The sequence below is a fragment of the Alosa pseudoharengus genome, unplaced genomic scaffold (genome assembly GCF_046254945.1).
Source record: "Alosa pseudoharengus isolate Yale_2024_CS ecotype anadromous, Long Island Sound unplaced genomic scaffold, YU_APseudo_1.1 YU_APseudo_1.1_scf_22, whole genome shotgun sequence".
NCBI classification, from domain to species: Eukaryota; Metazoa; Chordata; class Actinopteri; order Clupeiformes; family Clupeidae; genus Alosa; species Alosa pseudoharengus.
The window spans coordinates 15910697-15935074 of record NW_027468680.1 but is presented as its reverse complement, the minus strand read 5'-3'; the positions used below and the strand labels follow the sequence as shown (position 1 = coordinate 15935074).

General features: G+C 43.2%; 1 protein-coding gene across 3 annotated transcripts; it reads left to right on the top strand.

The window, feature by feature from the left end:
- The first annotated feature begins 1209 nt into the window (after window positions 1–1209).
- LOC143139920 (hypoxia-inducible factor 1-alpha-like) lies at window positions 1210–24280 on the top strand. 3 transcript variants are annotated; one of them, XM_076300762.1, is made up of 15 exons: window positions 1210–1504; window positions 8657–8847; window positions 11179–11327; window positions 11711–11795; window positions 11947–12059; window positions 15054–15262; window positions 15738–15844; window positions 16028–16175; window positions 16320–16609; window positions 17050–17216; window positions 18827–18934; window positions 21557–21804; window positions 21907–22045; window positions 22229–22328; window positions 22648–24280. In XM_076300762.1, exons 1-15 carry the CDS (start codon window positions 1473–1475, stop codon window positions 22809–22811), a joined length of 2250 nt encoding a protein of 749 aa, XP_076156877.1. In that variant the 5' UTR covers window positions 1210–1472; the 3' UTR covers window positions 22812–24280. The 3 variants fall into 3 exon arrangements, with proteins under 3 accessions (XP_076156877.1, XP_076156876.1, XP_076156878.1); XM_076300761.1 differs by having other exon boundaries at window positions 21554–21804; XM_076300763.1 differs by lacking the exon at window positions 1210–1504 and adding an exon at window positions 2618–3208 and having other exon boundaries at window positions 21554–21804.
- Window positions 24281–24378: the final 98 nt, after the last annotated feature.

Genomic DNA, 24378 nt, shown 5'->3' with positions numbered 1-24378 from the left:
CTAAGTAGGTTAGGTTGGGATGTCTGCTATACATGGCTGACATTACTGTTAAAATGCACTTCCAGTATAGTGAGTATTGGCAAAACCGGTTATCATTTTTATGTTGAGGCGGTGGGGGTGTTGTCGGCAGCTGCTGAAAGTAACTAATAAAGTAACTTGTAATCTAACTTAGTTACTTTTAAAATCAAGTAATCAGTAAAGTAACTAAGTTAGTTTTTTTTTGAAAACTTTTTAGTCTTTTTGATTAAATCCAATATGGCGGCCGAATCAATTATGTTGACATCACAAGTTGGCCTGGGTCAGCCTAAGGACATCTAAAAGTACTACCAGGCACCACTAGTGTGTTTTAATTCCAAACACATCAACAGCTACAGGCCAAAAGGCATTTTCGCTAATTACAGCGCCCCCTAGAGGTCAAAGATCAACAGATTTTTTGAGTGCCCTACTGATGGAGTTGTAAGTCCATGGACTAAGTTTGGTTATGACAGATGAAAGGGTTGCTGAGATATGAGCTCACTTCCTGTTTGGCGGCTTCGCCGCATATTTCGATTGGCTGTTACAGGCAAATGGTTTTAGTTCCGAAGATGAAAATTGATAACTTTTGTGCGGCTTGGTCTGAAGATGTTATGTGCTAAGTTTCGTGAAAATCGGACAAACTATGTGAGGCGTGAAACTTTTTAAAGGTTTTTGAAAAAATCCAAAATGGCGGAAAATCCATCATGGCGGAAATTGACGTCATAGGGTGCGTTGAACTCGGTTTGGTCCAAGGATTCCAACGATGCCTCATTTTTGGCAATTGGGCATACAAGTCAAAAGTTACGTGCGTGAACGCACGTCCAACTTTGGCCTGTTGGTGCGCTGGAGGTGCCGGCATGAAACTTGGGGAAATTAATTATTGGACTGTCCTCAATCAGTGTGCCAAATTTCACAACTTTTGACCAGTCGGTTCTATGGGCTGCCATAGACTTCAATGGCGGAAGTGTAATAATAGGGAAGAAAACATAGAATCACTATGGGTTGCCTCGCAGCTTCGCTGCTTGGCCCCCAATAATAATAGGAAAACGTAGAAACACAATGAGGTCCTCGCAGCTTCCCTGCTTGGCCCCCAAAAAACGGCCACAGCGCGTTCCCGGCTCATAGCTCGTCCCGAAGGCTTGCGAGACATGTGACTGCGCGTTCACGCGCTGGCATGTTGAAGGGAGATGCGATTACACAGCGATACCCAAGAGCACACTGGCGAAAACACTGCTCTAGCGCCAGGGTCATTATCTATTCGCAAAACATGTTCTGACAACAGCGGATATTGTGTTTTCATTTATGGGGTAACATTATCACCACTTAGAACTCAAACGGTAACCGTTCCCTTTGATTTCCTGCTACGTGCGATTATAACGACTGGACTTGCGTAGCAGCCTTGCGCGCTGCAGGGTCCCAGAGCTCAAGCAACAGTTGCTCGGAGAGTCGACGGGAAGATGGACACTGGTGCAACACCTCCGAAGAAAAGGTAAAAGTTTTTATTTTGATCATATACGTGTCTCAAAACTCGTGCAATAAATTATTCCGTCTTATTGCAGGTGAACTGCAATGGTCGTTTAGACGCAACGTCGCTATCAAGAGATTAAATCAATTAATTGGTCGCTTAATTCAATCACATTCCTGCTCCAATTCAGAGAATTGGCTGCGTTTAATCAGATAGGCTAAGTCGCCAAGACTTTTTTAATTCACTTGTCGTTCACACTTGACTTTTGGCGGCGTTACGATACTGAGATTTGGACCAGGTTCCAACTTTCCTTCTACACATTTGTTGTTGGTGTAATATGATTGGGGGTAATTTTATTGCAAATCTTCTCTCAGTCTTGTATAGCTAACAAAAAAATAATTCCAAAATGTACTATAAACAGGCGTTATGATGTTAGCAATACTAAAAAGGATGGACTGGACTTGCGCTTTTCTTAGGTTGTGATTATCCGTTTCACCATGGGGACAGCTTACTTTTACACTCAGACCCGGCTACTGTTCATTTTATATGTTATTTTATAGCATGCTATTCTGAATTAATAATACACATAGCCCATGTGCATGTAATCTTAATAATTGTTCTCACTAAGTGGCCTTTCATTCCGCATATATTTTTTTACATAGCGTAAAAATTGTACAGAACGCAGGTGTTCAAATCGGGTGTCAATGTGAGTAATGTGCTTAGCATTAGTTGGCACATGGAGATCAGTCATAATGTTGACAGCACGAGCGTCGATCAGATCCTTAAAATTCCCACGTCAAAGGTTATGCGAGCAAGGTTGCTTTCAGGCAGTGGCCGGGTTTTTCTTTGGCGATTACCCCAGGCAAACACTGTCCTTTCGGTTTGACCTCAGTTCCAGTCTTTCATTTGGTGTAGTGTTGCGCCCTGCTACTCTGAGTCTGCCTGCTGACTCTGAGTGCAGCATTACCTGACACCTCGGCGGAGGTCCTTTTGCCATAAAGGTCTCCGGCGTGTGGCAAGTGCACCCTGCTGGCATCACCAAGTGTTGGTAAAGGTCCATGACGATAACTGCTCTTGAGGAAATGTGAAGTACTCCTTGTGACTCTGTGTAAGTGCGGCATTGAGTGCAGTGAGGGTTATGTTCCCTTCGTTTGTGCAGAGGTATATGACTGAAAAGGATGTTGAACAAAAACAATTTAGCCTACTGTCAAGTCGCACAAAGGGGCAAGGAGGCACTTATTATTACTGGTATTTTCCACATGGACCTTTTCTGTATTTAGAAATACAGTCACAGTTATTGTTTGGTTGATTAATTACTGAGCTAACTAACACTCTCTCTCTCTATCTCTCTCTCTCACACACACACATACACACACACACACTCACACTGTCAAACAGTCATTTCCCTAGGACAGTACCATATGAGGTGCTATTGACTCTTTCCTTTTATATTATTAAAACCAATAAAGCTGTTGGGCACCAATGTCTGCTATCCACCCCTCCCCTTCTCTCTCTCCCTCTCTCAAGGGAGAAAAAAACCCCTAGGCGAGGGTCAGAAGATGAGTGGCTTCACTATCAGTCCAGGACAGCAAAGTGTACCATAAGACCAGTTGGCATTTTCTGAAACACCTTTAGAGAGGACAGTTCTGGATAATGGCGTCCACTCCTCAACAAAAAGGTGTCAGGCTTATCATCTGGCCCGTGGGCAAGAGGAGCTGTTTTGCTGTGGTGAGGCTTTGGCGCTGCGTTTGTGCCATCATGTGTTAAGTGACCCTGTGTTTACAGAGGTGTTGGTGTCAGCTGAACTGAACAGCATGACTGCTGATTGCCACACTCTGTGAAAAGCACAAGTCACAGAATATCAGGCGAAGCATGGCTGCCGTGTACGAAGGCCAACTCAATATAAAAAGCTTGAAATTATTTAGTGTGATTAAACAATCTCCAGCCTTAAGATAGCCATGCTGAATATGAATTGAGGAAGTTTGCGAAACATCTGTAACATACATGTCCTTGTAAGTCATCGTGTAGAAAACTATTCAACTTTAAAAAGCTTATTTCCATGATTCTGACCAATAGCTGATAAAAAATAGTCTAGACTTACTTTAGTCTAACTGTCTGATCTTTTGACGTCAGTTACCAGTGGAAAGGTGTTAGTTAGGTGGAAATTTAGTCATTCATCTTTCCCCTTTTGTCATTGTCATCTGCAACCTGCTCATTCTATCCTGTGACACTGTGAAGGTGTGGTGGCACGCATTCTCCAGCGCTGTTACATTTAAACCATAAAAAAGCCCATTTGAGTCACAAAGGGGACGGCAGGGAGATGGCCAGCGCTTCCCTTCTCATTGACTTCATGATTGGAGGTTATTGTTCATGAGATGTGGGCCTGAAAGCTTTGCCTGGGAGCCACCATGGAGCCAGCCGCAATAGCTGCTGCACTTACATAACGCCCCATCTCGACTACACACCACATGCCAGGCAGGGAGCTGTGAGTGTGTGTGTGTATGTGTGTGTGTCGCTACCATAGGGACTATAAAAGAGAACAGCACAAGGTGAGGCCGAATAGATGGTGAATGCAAAACAGCAAAAGAGGAATCCTGTAGGGCCGATCTCAGTGCGCTGTGTTATGAGTGTGTGAGCTTTCGACGGTTATATGCTTGACCAATTAGGGCTGTGTTTTGAATATAATCAGGGCATCAGTTCAATGCACCCGACATGGCAGTTAGCAATAAGGATGAATGGAGAGGCACACACACACAAGCTCTCTCTCTCTCTCTCTCTCTCTCTCTCGTTCACGCTCTCTCTCTCTCTCTCTCTCTCTGTATCAAAATTGCCTATTAAATGAGTAATTTCAGAATTTTATGGCATAGTGAAGTCCCATTTTATAGTGAAGTCCCATATTATAGTGAATTTCAGAATTTTATGGCATAGTGAAGTCCCATATTATAGTGAAGTCCCATATTATAGTGAAGTCCTTAGTGCACCATAGCAGCTGACTGCACTTGCCTTTTTCCAGCTGGGTGAACACACATGAGGTAGGAGTAAGTCAGGCTCAGGCCAATGCAACTGGCCCCTGGACCCCTCCAGGAACACCAGTGACCAATTGTTCTATGTGCTGCCCGAAGCCAAGTGGGCCCTCTCATGTTTGTGTGTTGGTTGTGTTGTGTTGTGTGTGGTGTGTGTGTGTGTGTGTGTGTGTGTGTGTGTGTAGGGTTGTCGTAGCGACTGTGTGGCAGGGCGAGATCCCATCCGTGGTTGCAGTAGCATCAAAAAAAGCGTGTGATCACGGGGAAGCCGTGCAGAAAGGCTTTACTCTGAATGAGGCTCTAGGTCTTTGGCAGTACTCCAGGTGTTTGTGTTGGTTTGTGTGTGGGAGTGTGTGTGTGTGTGTGTGTGTCTGTCTGTATGTATGTGTGAGTGAGTAACTACTAGGGGCCAAGAGGGCTACATGTCCACAGCATGTTAAATCTCTTACATAACCCTTCCTTGGCTGGGTGCCTGCAACCTCCTTTATCCCATTCAGTGCTAGTAAATGTTTGTCCTGCTCTCCGCATTTGGGATCCTGCCTGATTTCAGTTGCTGGACCAGAGCTGAAAAGTCCTGCTTCCTCTTATTTAAGACCTTCTCTGATGCAAATGATTGCAACATTGTAACGGCAACAGGGTGTTGCCAAAATGCCGATTTATCTCTGGAGGGGTTGAGTGAGAGGTGATGACTATGGTAAGGGGTTTTAGTGATGTGAGGTGAGGACTATGATGAGGTGAGGACTATGGTGAGGGGTTTGAGTGAGAGGTGGGGACTATGGTGAGGGGTTTGAGTGTGAGGTGGGGACTATGGTGAGGGGTTTGAGTGTGAGGTGGGGACTATGGTGAGGTGAGGTGAGGACTATGGTGAGGGGTTTGAGTGAGAGGTGGGGCTATGGTGAGGGGTTTGAGTGAGAGGTGGGGACTATGGTGAGGGGTTTGAGTGTGAGGTGGGGACTATGGTGAGGTGAGGTGAGGACTATGGTGAGGGGTTTGAGTGTGAGGTGGGGACTATGGTGAGGGGTTTGAGTGAGAGATGAGGACTATGGTGAGGGTTGCATTTGATGAGCACTGGAGGAAGGGACTCTTGTCCAGGTGATGCAAAGGGCTTCTTGAAACAGTTCTTGCAGTCACAGACACATTCCAAATTCCAGTCAAGATCTGGCAATGTCTGGTTTCCTTTGTTATATCCTGCAATCTTAAAGGATATGGTTACTCAGAAAAACTTTGACGAAGGCACTTGCCCTGTCTTCAGGGTTCCTATGCAGTATGGAAAACCTGGAAAAGTATGGAATTTGATTTTAGTAATTTCCAGGTCTGGATAAGTATGGAAAAAAGAAACAAGGGTATGGAGAAATATTTGTGTTTCCAGACTATTGCATTTGCAGTACTAATCACTTCACTCAGGTCATAATGAACCATTCCTACTGTTGTGTAGCTTAACTATCAGTCCCCATCTTCAAGATACAACTATGATACAACTAAAAATAACCCAGCTAAATGGACGAATATTAAGTTAAAAAATATAAATTTTTTAATTCACTTCAGTTGTCCATACCTTTGTTTTCACCGAGTTATCCCAAACCAGAAGTGGCCGCAATGTCGAGAATATGGTCAGAAAAATCTACCGAGAAGTTTGGAAATTTGAGTATGGAATTTTGAAATGCAAAATGTGTAGGAACCCTGTCTTGTGTAAGGTTCGAGCTGAACGTCATAGTGAAAGAGGCAAAGCCTTCAGCCGAGTTCAGCTGTTATTCTGTCGAATTTAACCAGCATTGGCATAGATATGGTGGTGAGAGAATCCAGTTTTGTTAACTATGGGAAGGACTGGAATGATAATACCATACCATTATGTAACACACACACACACACAGACAAAGAGAGACAGCAATGTGTTCTCTTCTTTCTCTATTTTCTCTCTCTTCTCTTGCCATTCTATCACAAACTTTCTTTCACCACCTCCTTGTAGCTCTGTTTCTTTTACTCACTCGTGTCTAGAAACCAAGACAGTCAGGAGAGCACTGAAAAGCCACTCCGCTGAAGACGCCACCCCAAGACCTCTCTCTCTCTCTCTTTCTCTCTCTCTCTCTCTCTCTCTCTCTCTCTCTCCCCCCACCCATCCTAACCTCCATTAGTTAATGCGTCCCCTCTCTGCTGTGTCTCTACGGGAGTGGGTGGTGGCATGGGGACGGTGATTGTGTTACTGCAGCAGGAACAATTCGGATCCGATTTGGGCCTCTCAAATTACAACTGCCGTCTCATTATAAACAAGCTGGGAGCGTCGAGGGCTGCCCTGGAGCAGCGCTCGATTATACGAACACACACACAAATAACAACACACACAGACAGACAGACAGACAGACAGATGCACAGACAGACAGTCAGATGCACAGACAGACAGACATACAAGGCAGCAAGCAGATGAGATGAACATACTTTTCTTCATTCCTGAGTTTGTTTTTAAGTTCAGCTGTTAAACTGTTTTTGTGTCTATGCAGGTACCTATCTTTGTCTTTCACACACAGCGTGTTTTCTGAATGCACAAATGCATCATGAGGTGCAATTTCCTCATGAGTGCGACAGAAAGAGAGAGAGAGAGAGAGAGGTCAGGGTGAAATTAGATTGGAGGCTGATTTATGTGAGGCTACTAGTGCCCAATGTTACCTGTTACCATGGAGAAAGCTGGCACTGGTGCCAGTACACATAAGTGTTACTGTAACAGAACACTGAGCCTTGTGTGCTTTGTGCTGTGTGTGTGTGTGTGTGTGTGTGTGTGTGTGTGTGTGTGTGTGTGTGTGTTTGTGTGTGTGTGTGTGTGTGTGTGTGTGCGCGCATATGAATCCACAGTCCTGAAATGGAGACAGACTGGGTAATGTTCAGCCCTAAATGGTAAGCTGTGGTACACTCTCTGATTCAGACTTTTCTAAATATGCTCATGGAAAAGAAAATCCTCAATACATAACGTCTCCCTGTGTGTTTGTCTGTCTGTTCACTTGTGGAAGTGTGTGTGCACGTAAGAGAAACAAACAGCGAGCTTGTGCCCAAGAGCAGCACCAAACACTCGCAATGCTCTTACAAGGCCTGGAGGTTTTGCCTATGTTTGGTTGTGAACCAAAGTCAGTTTCGTCAGGCAGTGTTTCTCTACGACAATCCACCTGTGTAGCATGCACAAAGTGTAAAGGCACACCATTTTATCTCACTCTGTTTGATTTGCAAAGACCACAGATGCTCAATTTAATTAAATACAGGCTCACATGAGCACACTTACAAAACACGCACACAAGTACAGTACACACACACACACACACACACACACAAACTCGTGCCACATGCTGACCAGGGGCAGTAAATACCTTGAAAATGAATTAAAAAGTGTCAGTGGAAATAAAACGATTAGGACTGTTCCTGTCTCAGATTAAGCCTTAACGTGTTCTCCATCACAACGGCTGTTTGGTACAAAGCAAACAATCACTCACAGATTCGGCAAAATACTCTGGGCAATATTCAATATGACAGAATGGATTACTATGAATGGAAATGTGTGACTATACCTCGAAGAAAGGGTGTGAATGAGAGAGAGAGAGATGTACTGTAGGGGAGAGAGGAGAGAGAGAACGCATTAATCTGAAAGGAGCACTGAAGCTAGAATCGTTAATGTCAGAATGATTGGTGGGGCGGCTTGAAGACTATTGCCACACACACACACACATATACACATGCCCACACACACACACACACATACACAACACTCACACACACTCCTAGAAGCCAAGCCCGCTCCACAGCCAATCCTAGAGGGGCTCGAGTTATTTCCTTGGAAGCCAGTGAATGCTGATCTGTGTTCAAGAGAGATGATAGGAAAATCACCCTGAGTCAGTCGTCCTACCCCAGCCAGTCTTTCTTTGGTCTGTCCCTTTGTTTTGGTCTCTCAATCTCTTTCATTCATACACATGTTGAAGGGGACTATAAGTGTAGAGAGTAGACTCACACTGTGTGAAAGGGGATGCATCGTTGCTTCCGTGTGAGTGTGTGTGTGTGAAACTATCTATTACACAACACTGTTTTCACAAATACTACAAATAAGAGTGTAAAACTCTTGCATAACCAAGAGTGTGTGTGTGTGTCTGTGTTTGTGTGTGTGTGCGCTCTCTTGCAGGGTGAACTCGGAGCGGCGTAAAGAGAAGTCGCGTGATGCGGCCCGATGTCGGCGGGGTAAGGAGTCGGAGGTGTTCTACGAGCTGGCCAATGAGCTGCCACTCCCGCACAGCATCAGCTCCAACCTGGACAAGGCCTCGGTCATGAGGCTCACCATCAGCTACCTCCGCCTCCGCAGAGTCCTCAATACTGGTGAGAGAGAGAGAGAAAGAGAAAGATAGAAAGAGAGAGAGAGAAAGACAGACAGAGAGAGAGATGATGAAGGGGAAGAGGGCTTTCTAACATCTGTTTATTGAACCCATATTTACAGTAATATTAAAGGAGAACTATGCAGTTTGTTTTGCTTAATTTGCCTTTACTTCATTGGAATGGTTATATGAGTTTTTCTGGGGTGAATGGTGGCCGTCTCGCTTCCCCCCTAACGTCTGTGAGCCGAAAAACCAGCCTGCAACTTTGGGCCGGCGGGCCGCCAGACTCAGAGACAGAAAGTCTTGCAGCTTTGTGATGTAACAAATTGCTTTAGTTTACTACACACATACACGCCAGGAACCGGCTAGAACAAGGTAGCAATGGAGTTTCTCAGACATTCGTTGTGGCAGACCCAGCGAAAATAAGCAAAAAGCGATTAAACCGTCGTCGGAGGAACAGGGAAAGAGGAAACGGCAGACTGACCAATTGAGGAGTGTCGTAAAATATATACTCTGAAGCTGTAGGGGGAGCTCTGCAGAGAAACCTGCGAGAAAACAGCAAGACATTGCCAAAACTGCATAGTTTCCCTTAACATCACATAACATATGCAATTATCTAGCTGTATATATCTCTGTGGTAACATCCAATATACACAACCCATATGATCCACAAGAGAGAGATGTTATTGATGTTATTGATGTATTTATTTATTTTTTAAGTGGTTTTCTTCTGCTTTGGCCATATTCCATCTACAGCTATGTCATTACAGCTTATTGACCTGAAATTGAATTGAGAGACTCTCACAGGAAGAGAGGGATTGATGAGAGAAATAGAGGAGGAGAGAGAGACTTCATCTTGAAACACAACATCACCTATCTGTGTGTTCACCCACAGAATACTAATGATGAGGAGGAGAGGAGTGGTGGTAAAGATCAGTAGACGGGGGGAGAGAGGGGGGGGGGTGAATGAGTAAAGGATAGAGGAGAGGAGAGAGAGTGAGGAAAGGATTGTGTGAGGGGGTGAAAGAAGTAAAGAGAAAAAGGACTCCACCATGAGACACTCCATATACCTGCCTTTCTGCACAGTAGTAATTGTTGAAAGGTCATGTCTGCCTTCTAAGACACGAGACACAGAGAGAGAGGGTGTGTGTGTGTGTGTGTGTGTGTGTGTGTGAAAGAGAGAAAGAGAGAGAGAAAGAGAAGGTAATGATGAGAATAGAATGAATAGAATGTGCCTCTGTTGTCAAGATCTCATCTCAGCATCAGCTACCCGTGTCTCTGGAGACCTCTAAAGTCAATACAGGGGGAGGAGAGGATTGAAGGAGGAGAGAAAAACACCTACAGAGACAAAGACATGGAGCAAAATGCTGTGAGCTTGTAGAGCTTTAAAAGATTCAGCTCTGGAAAAAAATCAGAGACCACTGCACATTTTTCTGATGTGTCTTTCTGAGTGTCAAATGAGTTGACGGTCATATTCAAATTTGCAGTAGTCTCTTAATTTTGAATATGACCGTCAACTCATTTGAATGTCACTCAGCAACCGTAGGATGACGTCAGAAAAATGTGCAGTGGTCTCTTTTTTTTTTTTTCAGAGCTGTACATATATACTGCTCAAAAAAATTAAGGGAACACTTCAATCATACACTGTATCGGTAGTCTGACACTGTTTGGTTCTGAGCACAGGCGAGTTTTATTTTGCAAGAACTGTCAGACATTCTGTGAATGTAGTTTGAGAATGGAGAAAAGGGTGGAAGGTTTTGAAAAATGTGTTTTAACAATTGTGGAAAACTGTAAGTGTTCCCTTATTTTTTTTTTGAGCAGTGTAGTATTTCACCATTGAAGAAAATGAAATGTTCCTTCATTTATGTAAGCCACATACAAGCTGCACTTCAGGATGGTGTTTGTGGTGCATGATGGTTGCATGTGCTGTGATTTAACAGTGTCTAAATGAGAATATGCCAATTGAAATGCATTCCACTTAACTGAACCCCATAATAAAAAACACAACTTGATTATGAGCATGACATTTGGGCATACAGCACTGTAGACTGCTCCTTTATTTTATGTGCTTCTCTTTGTCCTTCTCTCATTCACATTCTCAACAGCTATGTGTGTGTGTGTGTGTGTGTGTGTGTGTGTGTGTGTGTGTGTGTGTGTGTGTGTGCGCGCGTGTGTGTTCGCATGCATGCATAAAATGGTTTGCATTGGTTTTGTGTACTCTGGTATATTGCATGCTGTAGGGTATGGCTTGCTATTTACTCTCTCATTCTCTCTCTCTTTCTCTCCCTCTCTCCCTCTCTCTCTCTCTCTCTCTGTCTTTCTCTGCCTTACTCAGCTGTTAAAGTGGAGCAGGAGTCTGAGCTGGATATTCAGATGAACAGCATGTTCTTGAAAGCTCTGGACGGTTTCCTGATGGTTCTGTCTGATGATGGAGACATGGTCTACCTGTCTGAGAATGTCAACAAGTGTCTGGGGCTCCCCCAGGTAAGGATGAACACACAACACACACAGACACACACACACACAGACACACACACACACACACACACACACACACACACACACACACACACACACACACACACAAACACACATACACTGACACAACCAGACCAGAGTCATTAAATGCATTAAAGGAAATTAAGAAGTGTTGGTAGAGGTCACATCTTGGCTTTTGTTCTGCCTTTGTGCAAACAGCAGCAACATGAGCCATTAGTCTCCAGAGATGTGTAGATCTCTTAGACCTAATCAGCTTGTGAGAAAAGGTTGCAAGATTGTGTGTGTGAGTGTATGTGTCTTTGTATATGTGTCTGTGGGGTGCTTTGATGTATCTTCACATGTTGTCCACCCCTGTGTGTACTTGTCAGATTGATCTGACTGGCAACAGCATCTTTGACTTCACACACCCCTGTGACCATGACGAGATCAGAGAGACGCTCACACACAAAACAGGTGAGGCGCAAAACAACATGTGACCACTTCCCTTCCTCCCATCTCATCTTATGTAAACAAAACATCTCATATTTCTTCTGTTTCACTCTCCTTGTCTTATGATCTCTCCATTCTTTCTCTCTCCCTGTCCGTGTGTCGCTCTGTCCGTCAGCTTCCTCTAAGAAAGGGAAGGAGCAGGATGCAGAGAGGAGTTTTCTGCTGAGGATGAAATGCACTCTGACCAGTAGGGGGCGCACTGTCAACGTCAAATCAGCTACATGGAAGGTAACCACCACACACACACACACACACACACACACACACACACACACACACACACACACACACACACACACACACACACACACACAGACACACACACACACAAAAATATCAAATCACACAAAGTCATCAACATACATTTTGCTATAGACCCTTTCAAGAGAGTTCCATTATCAGCATCATAGTTGGCCCCACAAGACTTCCTTTTTAACATTCCATATGTTATCTTACAGTTTTTTCTGAATGCTTAAACACATTTTTTGTAACTATGGCTTTTTTTGCAAAACTCTACACACAAATGGCAAAACCACTCACTGAGTTCGCAAAACTAAAAGCACAAACACTGCTTTGCACTCAGTTTGCAATTTTGTAACACACACTTTGCACAACTGTAGGCACTACAGGCATTATTTACATTATTTTGCCAACTCTCTGGCACACTTTCTCATGTGAAAACTGTTTTAGATAATTAGTTCACTTTGCAATCAGCCTAAGCACTATAAATAAGCCACAGGTAATGCACAATGGGTACAATGGAGTGAGCAGGAAGAGTGAGAAGAGAAAGAAATAGCCCTTTTACAGACAAAAAACAGTCTACATGTGGGGATATTGTCATGTCAGGCCTGGATACGTCATTCCAGAATATATTTTTCCCAGTGCCTTGGACTAGGACATTGCATGTGATGTAGACAGAATTTTGAGAGAGACGACCCGATGTAGACTGATTTGTTTTGTCTCAGTGAAATGCTATTTTGTGTTTTGACTTGGAAAAACACACTTGTGTTTGTTTTGATGTGTGTAAATAAACACTAATACTTGAAGTTTGGATCCCTGTATGTTTACAGAACTATGACAAAAGTATGACCTCAAACTGACATAGTCTACCTTGTGCACAGAGAAAGCAAAAGCCAGATGTGTTTTTTATTCATACCATCAGTGTGTTGATGGCACATTGTGTGCTTACTATTGTGATGGCTTGTGTTTACTGTTAGATACGAAAACACCATTTTTACGAAGGTGTGAAGAGTTAAGCAAGGTGTGTTAGCTTTTGCAAGAGAACTACAATGTTTTGCTGATTGGGTGAGAGGTTTTGCCATTTGTGTGTAGAGTTTTGCAAAAAAAGCCATAGTTACAAAAAATGTGCTTAAGCAATCAGAAAAAACTGTAATACGCTATTCTAGAATTAATCGTTCAAAACATAAACGAAAATTCCAAGAGATTCCGCCCCGTAACTCATTTTTTTTCATGGGTTTTACGGGGTTTTACGGGTTAGAGTAATGTTGTCAAATAAGCCATTACTTCAATTCATCGTGTTTCCTTACTCTCTGACAACATATGGTGATCATTTTTGGAATGGTTACAGTTTATTTTCCATTATTTCCTACATACTGGACCTTTACAGTTTTTTCTGATTGCTTAAGCACATTTTTTGTAACTATGGCTTTTTTTGCAAAACTCTACACACAAATGGCAAAACCTCTCACCCAATCAGCAAAACATTGTAGTTCTCTTGCAAAAGCTAACACACCTTGCTTAACTCTTCACACCTTCGTAAAAATGGTGTTTTCGTATCTAACAGTAAACACAAGCCATCACAATAGTAAGCACACAATGTGCCATCAACACACTGATGGTATGAATAAAAAACACATCTGGCTTTTGCTTTCTCTGTGCACAAGGTAGACTATGTCAGTTTGAGGTCATACTTTTGTCATAGTTCTGTAAACATACAGGGATCCAAACTTCAAGTATTAGTGTTTATTTACACACATCAAAACAAACACAAGTGTGTTTTTCCAAGTCAAAACACAAAATAGCATTTCACTGAGACAAAACAAATCAGTCTACATCGGGTCGTCTCTCAAAATTCTGTCTACATCACATGCAATGTCCTAGTCCAAGGCACTGGGAAAAATATATTCTGGAATGACGTATCCAGGCCTGACATGACAATATCCCCACATGTAGACTGTTTTTTGTCTGTAAAAGGGCTATTTCTTTCTCTTCTCACTCTTCCTGCTCACTCCATTGTACCCATTGTGCATTACCTGTGGCTTATTTATAGTGCTTAGGCTGATTGCAAAGTGAACTAATTATCTAAAACAGTTTTCACATGAGAAAGTGTGCCAGAGAGTTGGCAAAATAATGTAAATAATGCCTGTAGTGCCTACAGTTGTGCAAAGTGTGTGTTACAAAATTGCAAACTGAGTGCAAAGCAGTGTTTGTGCTTTTAGTTTTGCGAACTCAGTGAGTGGTTTTGCCATTTGTGTGTAGAGTTTTGCAAAAAAAGCCATAGTTACAAAAAATGTGTTTAAGCATTCAGAAAAAACTGTAATAATGGGCTAGCGCGTCCTTCTATTTGGGTTGCCAAATTAGCAAAGGCCAACTGTCAACAGCTGTCAGTTGTAGTCATGAACGCCTACGAGAGGCAGGCAAATTTCCAAAATTAAAACAAGAAACAAATTAAGTGGACATCGGAGGAGCTTCCTGAGATGGTGACGTCTTCCTCAAACGAAGAATATCAAGTCTGACGCAGAGCTGGCCATATTTCTCCACAACAGGTAGCCTAGGCTAAACTTCATCTGCATCGCTAACTTCAGCTAAATATGTTACGTTGGTTAGAGAGGTATGTTTTGTTTTCACTGTTTCCGTAATGTGTAGCTGGGTCAATGTTGGAGAAACGTTAAAGCAGCTGCAGGTCAACTAACGTTAGCTAAGTCTTCATTACATCTGGCAACCCAGAAGAGGCTCGCGTCTGGTAGTCTTGAGAACGTTCACCAATGTTTTGATTTTGGCCTACAGAACGTTCGGTAACAATCCTACAAATCGCACCTTTAATGCAGAGGAAGTAGATTGGGACCCAAATAGAACGTTCAAGCATTGTTTTTGTTTTTATTGTTGAAAGGGTCTATATATGATGATGACTTTGTGTTATATTACATGCATGTGTTGTGATGCAAGCAAGCTCATCAGTGTCCCTTTCTGTGGTCTGGCCAGGTCCTGCGCTGCACGGGGCAAGTGCACATGTGTGACCTTGTGGTGGGGGCCACTGCGGGTGTGAGTGGGAAGGCCTCCGCCACCGTCCCCTCCCTGGTGCTGATCTGCCAGCCCATCCCTCACCCCGCTAACATCGAGGTCCCGCTGGACTCCAGGACCTTCCTCAGCCGCCACACACTGGACATGAGGTTCACCTACTGCGACGAACGGTCAGTGATGGGCGCACACATACACACAAACTCTCTCTCTCACACACACAAAAATTGCCGTTATATTTCATATATGTCAAAGACATTAGCTATGTGTAGAAGACTGTATTCAGTTAAATTGACTGTAGTGACTTTATAACTGAATTGCATCAATAAAGCTAGAGTGCCACCCTGTGGTGGAGTCTGGGAATAATAGATAAGAACTGATAGTATGAATGCCTCTATGCGTATAATGCATCATGCATTTATATATAATTATTCACACAGGTTTATTATATCTTTAGTGATTTATGTCATAGATGTTGTTATATCTAAATGGGCCTGAATTGAATAGTTATTAACACTAAATCATATTACAACATCAGCAGATGTTCTGGATACTTATGTGTGTGTGTGTGTGTGTGTGTGTGTGTGTGTGTGTGTGTGTGTGTGTGTGTGTGTGTGTGTGTGTGTGATTTTGTATGTGTGTTGGCAGTATTACTGAATTGTTGGGCTATGAGTCAGATGACCTGCTGAACCGCTCTGTATATGAGTACTATCATGCCCTGGACTCAGACCATCTGACCAAGACACACCACAGCTGTGAGTGCACGCACACTTACACACACACACACACTCACATACACACACACACACACACATACATACACACACATACACGCATACTGTACACACGCACGCACACACAAACACTTGCGTAATTGATCTTTATTTACCTGACCTCTGTTTTTTCTCATCTTTCTGTGTGTGTGTATGTGTGTGTAGTGTTTGCTAAAGGTCAGGTGTGCACAGGTCAGTACAGGATGCTGGCTAAGAGGGGAGGCTTTGTGTGGGTCGAGACTCAGGCCACTGTCATCTACAACAGCAAGAACTCTCAGCCACAGTGTGTGGTGTGTGTCAACTATGTACTCAGGTAATTTACATGTGTCAAATGTACTTGTACATGTGTGATGTAATTTGTACTCAGGTAATTTACATGTTAGTAAATAAGTGTGTGTGTTTATATATGTGTATATATTTATGTGTGTGTGTGTGTGTGTATACCCTATGTGTGCAGTGGTGTGGAGATGCAGGAGCTGGTGCTGTCCATGGAGCAGACGTGTGTCCACCGCGTGAAGCAGGAGCGGGACGAGGAGGCCAGCTGTTTGGCACAGTGCCCCCTGCAGGTGGCTGTGAAGAAGGAGCAGGCCCACGAGACGCAACAGGAGGAGGGGGAGGTGGAGGAGAAGGCAATGAAGCTGGAGACTCCGTCGTCTGTGGAGGTGCTGAGGGAGGAGTCTGAGGCACTGACCCTGCTAGCTCCACCAATCACAGGAGATGCAGTCATCACACTGGATCTCAGCACAGGTTGGTGAGACCACTCACACACACACTAACCCACACATTCTCTCTCTTTCATCCTTTTTCCTTTCTTTCCCCCTCTTTTTACCCTCTTTTTACCCTCTTTTTCCCCTCTTTTCCCCCTCTTTTCCCCCTCTTTTTACCCTCTTTTCCCCCTCTTTTCCCCCTCTTTTCCCCCTCTTTTCCTCTTATTTTTCTTCTTCTTTTTATTATCATTATTATTATCCTCTCTCATAAGCATCTATTCATGTGCTGCGAGATGTGCAATCGTCATTTCTCTCATCCTCTTTCACAAACAGAAATACACATACATTCTTAGATCTACTGGAGACTATTATGAATCAGTTTAAATATACATACATAGAACTCAAAATCCTCATCACTTATCTCTACCTCTCTCTCTCTTTCTCTCTCTATACCTCTCTCTGTGTTTACATTGCTTTCAGACTCGGACATCACTGTCCTGAAGGACATTCAGCTCTTCAGTGACGTGATGCTGCCCTCCTCCAGCTCTCTGCTGGCTCCACCAACCTCTGGCCTGTCGGAGGACATGCACTCCCCCTTCCCAGAATCCTCCACTCCAGACTGTTCCAGCACTGAGAGCTCTGCAGGGGTAAGTCTCAATCAAGTGCCAGAGAGTGCTAATATTTGGAGTAGGCCGTAAGCTATAAGATACAAGCTATTAGACTCAGAGGACTGAGCTATAAGATACAAGCTATTAGACTCACAGGACTGAGAGCTGACCCCAGAACAGTTTGGCAGCAGTGTGTGTGAGAATAGTAAAGAAGCAGAAGTAGGGTGTGCATAGAATAATATGGTTATATAAAACTTATACAGTGCATCTTTGAGGGGTCTGATGCCCAACCAGTATACTTTGGAATCAGAATTAGGTTTGTTGCCAAGTAGGTTTTCACTTACAAGGAATTCGCTTTTGTTTCAAGGTGCATGGCATACAATAATTAAAATACATAAAATACATTAGCACAATAAATAGACAACATGTTAGGACGAGACAGACAACCAGACAACCATACTTATGGTATATCAGGATTTCCGTTGTCCGGTAATTACCGGACATTGGCCGGAAAAAAAATGAAATGTCCGACAAAATTAAATCTCTCTGGTCAAATTGTCCGATTGAAATTGGCTAATAATCCTGTCCCCTGACGCAATCTGAATTTGAGAATAAGCCTTAGCCTAATATGTAAGCCTATATTGTACGTCCTCTGGCTATGTTTTTAAATGAACAGGCTTTACCGTTTGAAAAGTAAGCTATTAAACAACACGCATAGCCTATGCATTTCAAATAGAAAGCGCACGCTTAAAACGTCCATGTTAAACAAAGAACATGGTTCAAACATGGCCAGGCCCAGGCAGACTAGCCTTAAAAGTTTTTTCAGAGGCCAGACGCGATGGATGATGATAAATTGGTAACGTCTGAAGCCTCAGATGTCCGGTCAACTCCACCACCAGATAAAAAGCAGAAGTGTCGGGCGTATCTGTCGGAATCAGTGACATTGGGAGTTGCGGCTGCTCCAAGACACAGTGATTCTCCGTGTACACTGGACATGCAAAGTGTTCTTTACCCAATACAGTAGGCCTATGCGTTCTCTGTCTATGATCTGCAGGGTTAGGGCCTCCTCGACGAGGAGATTGCTGGTCCGCGGATAATTTCTGGCACAATTAAACGGTATCATTGAACCGCGGCCGAAAGAAAAAATAACTAAACATTTCCCAGAATAGGAAACATTTCTTAATTTATTGTTATCAAATAAAGAGGCATAGCATTAGGGGGTAGTGGTGTGAGCGCTCATTTTTGTGTGTCTTTGCACATCTGTGTAAGTTAAACAGTCACCAATGGAGATAACGTGGGTAGCAGCAACAAACAACGTAGCCTTTTTAAAACAACGAAGCGGACTCTTGCTGTCCATGAAAAGATACTGGTTAGATCTTGTTAGGCATGTTTAAGTTACGCTAATGAACATGTTGCTTTCTATACAACTTGATTATGTCATTCTTTAAGCTAGCCTATCTCCAGTTTTCCTCAATTTGACTAATTAAGAAGCTATAATAGGATATTTGACCGGCATATCATCAAAATGTCCGGAAAACTAAACCTCTGCCGGTCACTTTGACCGGCACCATTTTTGTCTAGCGGAAACTCTGTGGTATATATATGTGTGGATTTCTGCAATGTTCTGAGTGGTCTTATCTCCTCTGCAGCCTTGCAGTCCTCTGGAGTTTTCTGACCTGAGCACAGACTTCAAGACAGACCTGGTGGAGCGCCTGTTCTCCATGGAGATGGGCGCCGATACTCCTTTCGTAACACAGGTGAGTTTTTCCCCTTCACATCTTTCCATTCACATTTCACCTTCACATCCACCAAGCAGACAGAATGAATTAAAACAGGTGGAGAGATCAGAGGGACTGTCAGGAAATCAATGCTAGTGTTAAAGCCCTTGGTCAAATACCAAGCCTTCAGAGGATCAGATATTTTCAGAGGATACAGATACAATGTATGCAAGGATTAAAGTTCTCCGTCATAGGACGGATTTCCGTCAATTTGATTTTAGAAATGTCATATTTGAGATCGATGCAGATCCGATGAGAAAAAAAATAGGAGGGGGGGGGGACTGTCACCTTTGCTTTTCCTTTTTTAAGGCAACTACAAATATAAGGTAAATGTTTAAAGACCTAATGTTCTTGAGAACTTTCTGTGTCTCAATCCGTGACCGCTCAAGAAGATACGTCCTACGTCAGCCATGAGTTTCGCTTTGTATGTTGTAGCTACACACTTGTCTCGGGCGTTTGCTTATAAAAAAGAACACGTATGGAGGACTATAACGGTCTAAAAGTTGGATTATAGTGACACAATCGAGACAGCTGATGAGGTTGGCCAATCCGTCTAACTTTTTTGGATATGATATTGTGAGCTCTATGTGCGAATTCGGAGGCTGTGTTCTTTCCGTGCATCAATGTAGACACTTACTATCGCGAACTCTTGTCAGGGGAGGTCATTCATTTTGGGTGTCACCTATGACTTGAACAGATAGCCTGCTATGCCACCCGATGTAGGCTACTATTATTGTTACAGTTTTTAATCAATGCAACTAACATTATGTGTAAAGCGACGCAATATAAACCGTAGCCTATGCAATTTATTATCCCGTCTGTTATGACATACAACAATGTTTTTCACAATTTGCGACGGAAGGTTTTGACTGAGCGTGTCGAGTAAGGGGGTCAGTCGTGTTTGTGACGCACAGACAGCCTTGTAGCCTATTTTGCTTAGGCCTCACTTTTAACGACAATAGGTTGTGAGTGTATGTTGACAAAAAATAACCATACAATTAAAATAGTCAACTTAAAACTTTGCTATAAAATATTATTAATTTATAGCACAAAACCATAACCAGTGGGCCTACCAGAACCTCGCATATTAGCGTCATGATTTGTGTGCGTCTATTTGGCAAGGCCACTAGCTGTCATGGATGCGTTGTTGCTAAAGGAAGGCAGGTGTCAAAAGTTAAAAAATAAATGCAGATGGGCAGCTGTTGGAAACGGGGGAGAACTAACAAGCCATGGTGTAAAGAAATTAAAGTGCCAGGAGTTTGCTTTTGCGCGGTTCGCTGCAAGAAAATTGTTTATGGATGCAATAGGAAAACGTTTTAGCACGCCACCAATCAGAAGACCGCCATAAGGTTAACGTTCGTGCACTTCAGGACATCTTCCCTACCTGGTGCAACTAGCCACCACGACAGAGGTAGGCTACGTTTATCTATGGCTGACCGTTTTTACGTTTAGAAAGTAGGCTACGCATGTTCTTTCATAGCGCAACACGACCTGTCCTTAACCATATCGCAACCTCTTGTCAACCTTATACAATCTGTTGCTGAAGACAAAAGCGCCGTCTCCAGATTGTCGTTACAAATGCGCAGACCTCCTGCATGAGCACACACAGTATTGCTGCTCATTGGAAAACTGAGTTGTCTGTAAAACTCAAAATTACCATGTTATCATTAAATGCGGATGGGGCAACAAATGGAAATATGAACAATATCTAGAATGTTCTGATTTGTTACTTTGATGAGGAAATGGGAAGTCTTGCAAACTTGATTTTATAGATTTTACTTGGTGTTGAATTGCATATTAACAAGAAAAAAATCTCCCCTTTAAACACTTTTGGCCTGAAGTAATTAAATAAGAGTGTGTTAAAGCCTTTCTACAATATTGCTGCAGTAGAAAAGAACAGCAATGGCTAATCAGCAATGGTCAGGGATGGTACTAAAATATATTTTTGTTCATCAGGAAAACTCAATCTCAATCAAGAACACTCTCAATTCGCCTTATTCACATGGCGGCCATTGGCGGCTAAAACGAGGCTAGGGTACACAAACCATAGGATTGTTATGTTCTATGCATTCACCTGTAGGTGGCATTAATTATATAGTAAGTGTACCCTGTAGCCTCGTTTTGGTTTAAACAATGGCCGCTGTGTGAATAAGGCAAATACTCCCTTTACTTTGCTGTTTGCATCTTTTTGTACATTAAAAACCAATAGGTCGCGACCGCAAAAGGGGTGCTATCTCTATAGGTAGATATGAACAACGTATGACTTATAGCCTGAAAAAAGTTCAGTCAAACGATTTTTTTTCACTTTAATCCCTGTGTATGTGTATTTCTTCAGAGGATCAGACCCCGACCAATAGGAACGGCTAGTGCCCTTGAGCAAGGCACCTAACCCCTCACTACTCCCCGAGCGCCGCTGTAGCAGGCAGCTCACTGCGTCGGGATTAGTGTGTGCTTCACCTCACTGTATGTTCACTGTGTGCTGAGTGTGTTTCACTAATTCACGGATTGGGATAAAATTTCCCAAATTTCCCTCACGGGATCAAAAGAGTATATATACTTATACTTATACTAACTTTTGTCTTTTTCAATGGCCGATAGCAGTCCATGGATGATCTGGATCTGGAGATGTTGGCCCCATACATTCCTATGGATGATGACTTCCAGCTGCGCACACTCTCCCCCACCAACTCCCTCTCCCTCAGCCCGCTCAAACTCCAGTCTCAGGCCCCAACTCTTCCACCCAGCCAGCAGGCCTCCACCAGCCCCAGCGAGATGCCCCTTGCTGGGATAGTTAGCCAGGTGGAGGCCGCCAAGACTCCAATTCCACTGGCCTCTTATGTCTTCCAGAGGTACGTGTGTGCTTAAAGTTATTTTTTATATGTTTCCATGTGTTGTCAATTGTTGTCATTTTCTGTACTGTATATCACATGAACTGCATTCTGTTGCTCTAGATCGCCCCCACTGGCTACCGAGAGTACTCCCCAACCAGTCAGTGTCAGAAACATCAGCGATAAGGCCAACGCCAGTGGCAATGTCCCACTGAAGAGGAAAATAGAGACTGTCTCCACTTTCTCACAGGCTGTCGGACTGGTATGGATGCGTTATTCGGGCACTACTTTCTACATGCATTTCTACATTCATGAGTTTTGCTTTTGTGCATTCATGCATGCAAGTGTAGAAAGTATGTGCTTTGCAGAGGATGTGTGAAATCATACATGCACACATATTCATCATCTCTCTCTCTCTCTCTCTCTCTGTCATTGTGTGCTGCAGGTGGTGTTAGACATGGATCAGCCAAGCAGTAAGATCCAGAAGCTACAGCTGGCTGGAGCGCAGGGTCTCAGCAACACCACTATCCTGTTACTGCCTTCTGGTGAGCCCCCCCACTAAACCACTAGCCCTCACAGTATCGGCACTATCCGCTACGACATGGCTGCCTGCCACCTGGCACCAATTAAAAATGGTGATCTGTGGTAAATACAGATGTAGGAAATTAGATCAATCAGATTAAGAGCTCAGTCTTTAGAAAGATTTAGTGTCAGTAAAGCTCAGACAAATGTGCTCATATTGTGGATCCAGTAAAAGCTTAACATGTTGCAATACCATGTGTAGCCACTAGGAAGCACTCTTATCTCATTGTCCAAGTGACTGACTTTCGTTCCATCTCTTTTTCTCTCTCACTCCTGGCTTAGACCTGGCCAGTCGATTGCTGGCTCGTTCCTCTAAGGGCGAGTCAAATCTTGGGTCACTCCCCCAGCTGACTCGTGATGACTGCGAGGTCAACGTCCCGGTCAATGCCCGGCAACACTTGCTGCAAGGAGAGGAGCTTCTGCGAGCGCTGGACCAGCTTATCTGAGGGGACAACGTTGAAGAGACTGTTGAAGGAACGTTAAATGAAAGTCCCGGTTCTTGTTCTCCCAAAGAGTCCTGTCACAAAGCACTTTCATACTAAACCTTGCCCTATATCTCCAGATGCCGTGTAAGGCAACAGTAGCATCACTGCCCTCTGATGAAAGAGAGAGAAGAGCCGCAATGGAGGCACACTGATTGGTTCAGAGAGGTTAGCCCCTCTTCCTTTCTCTGTGTTTTTTTTTATCTTCCTGTCAGCGATTTTGGTCCAAGTAAAACAACAGGATGTTTAGATGTATTGTACATGTGTTTCCTGTGTCCATGGTTAATGGTGTGACTTCAGCTACTGCTGTATGTCACTTGTTCTTTTTCAATGTGTGCTGCAACGCAACAAAACCATTTCTGCTGAGACGCAACAATTTATTACATACTTTGCATGTATGAGTGTATATTGTGAGTATCCAGCTGTTTGTGTGTGTTTATGTTTGTATATCTCTGTGTTTGTGTGTGTGAGAGTGTGTGTGTGTGTGTATGTGTGTGTGTGTGTGTGTGTGTGTGTGTGTGTGTGTGAGAGAGAGAGAGGGAGAGACAGAGAGTGAGTGTCTGTGTAATGAGTGAGCCTGTAAGCTCACACTCTTCGATATTAAAATGGTCTGTCACACGCACACAGTGACCTCAGAATGCTTTACTCTACAGCCACCCGCCACAGGCGCACAACTGTACATAGAAATATATATTTGTCTTTTCCCCCCAAAAAAGGGAAGATTTAAAGCCAGCAGTCCGTACAAGACAATAATCATGTTTGTTTTTATAAGTCAACTGAACTAAAGGTGTCACCATGTGTTTCCTCTCATTTTGCTGATTTGCACTCATTGTAGTTGCCTCAGTGTAGTTGTTGCTATATGAAGCACCTTTCAAACTGCTGCTGTCCTAGGTGTACTGTATGTTAGGCTAAACATGTAGGCTGCTTCTGTCTGTTTCTTCTTCACTGTCTTTGCACTCCAGATTTGACAGCAATACTATGCCAAGGTAGACATTACTTGTTTGGTACACAGGCTTTGTTACCCTACTGAGGCACTAGTGAATAGAAACATTTCTCTGGATTTGAATGTGTTTAGTTGTCACAGGCTTTTCTGTATGCATAAATATGTAACTCTTCTATGTAGCCAACGTGTGCTGTACAATCATGTATTCTTCTGTAAGGAGCGTGCTTATGTCATGTTGATGTTTGTTTTGCTTTTTAAGCACGTCTCGACCATTTAGAGGGAGTGTACCCGAGGGAACCAGAGAGCCATGTCGGCCGTTTTAACCAGATTTCGGCCCGTACATCTGTATATGTAGGCTTGTATAAGCAGCATAAATATACATTGAACACATTTACTTGGTGTTTTAACGCAGCGTGTGTTTTGCTGAGTTCTGTCTCTGTCCAGATAGGCTATTGTCGAAAATAACAAAATAAAAAAGCTGTCATAACAACGATGCTGTCGTAAATAGGCTACTTGTTCCAATTACACATAATAATTTCTGTCTACACTAAAAAGCAAACTGCGGCAATATTGTTTTATTCATATACG

Bases quoted from the DNA above. Each gene is read 5' to 3' on its own strand.
- LOC143139920 (XM_076300761.1), top strand. From the start codon at position 1,473: ATGGACACTGGTGCAACACCTCCGAAGAAAAG. The intron at 1,505-8,656 runs GTAAAAGTTTTT...GCTCTCTTGCAG, and splicing joins GCAACACCTCCGAAGAAAAG to GGTGAACTCGGAGCGGCGTA. The intron at 18,935-21,553 runs GTGAGTTTTTCC...AATGGCCGATAG, and splicing joins ATACTCCTTTCGTAACACAG to CAGTCCATGGATGATCTGGA.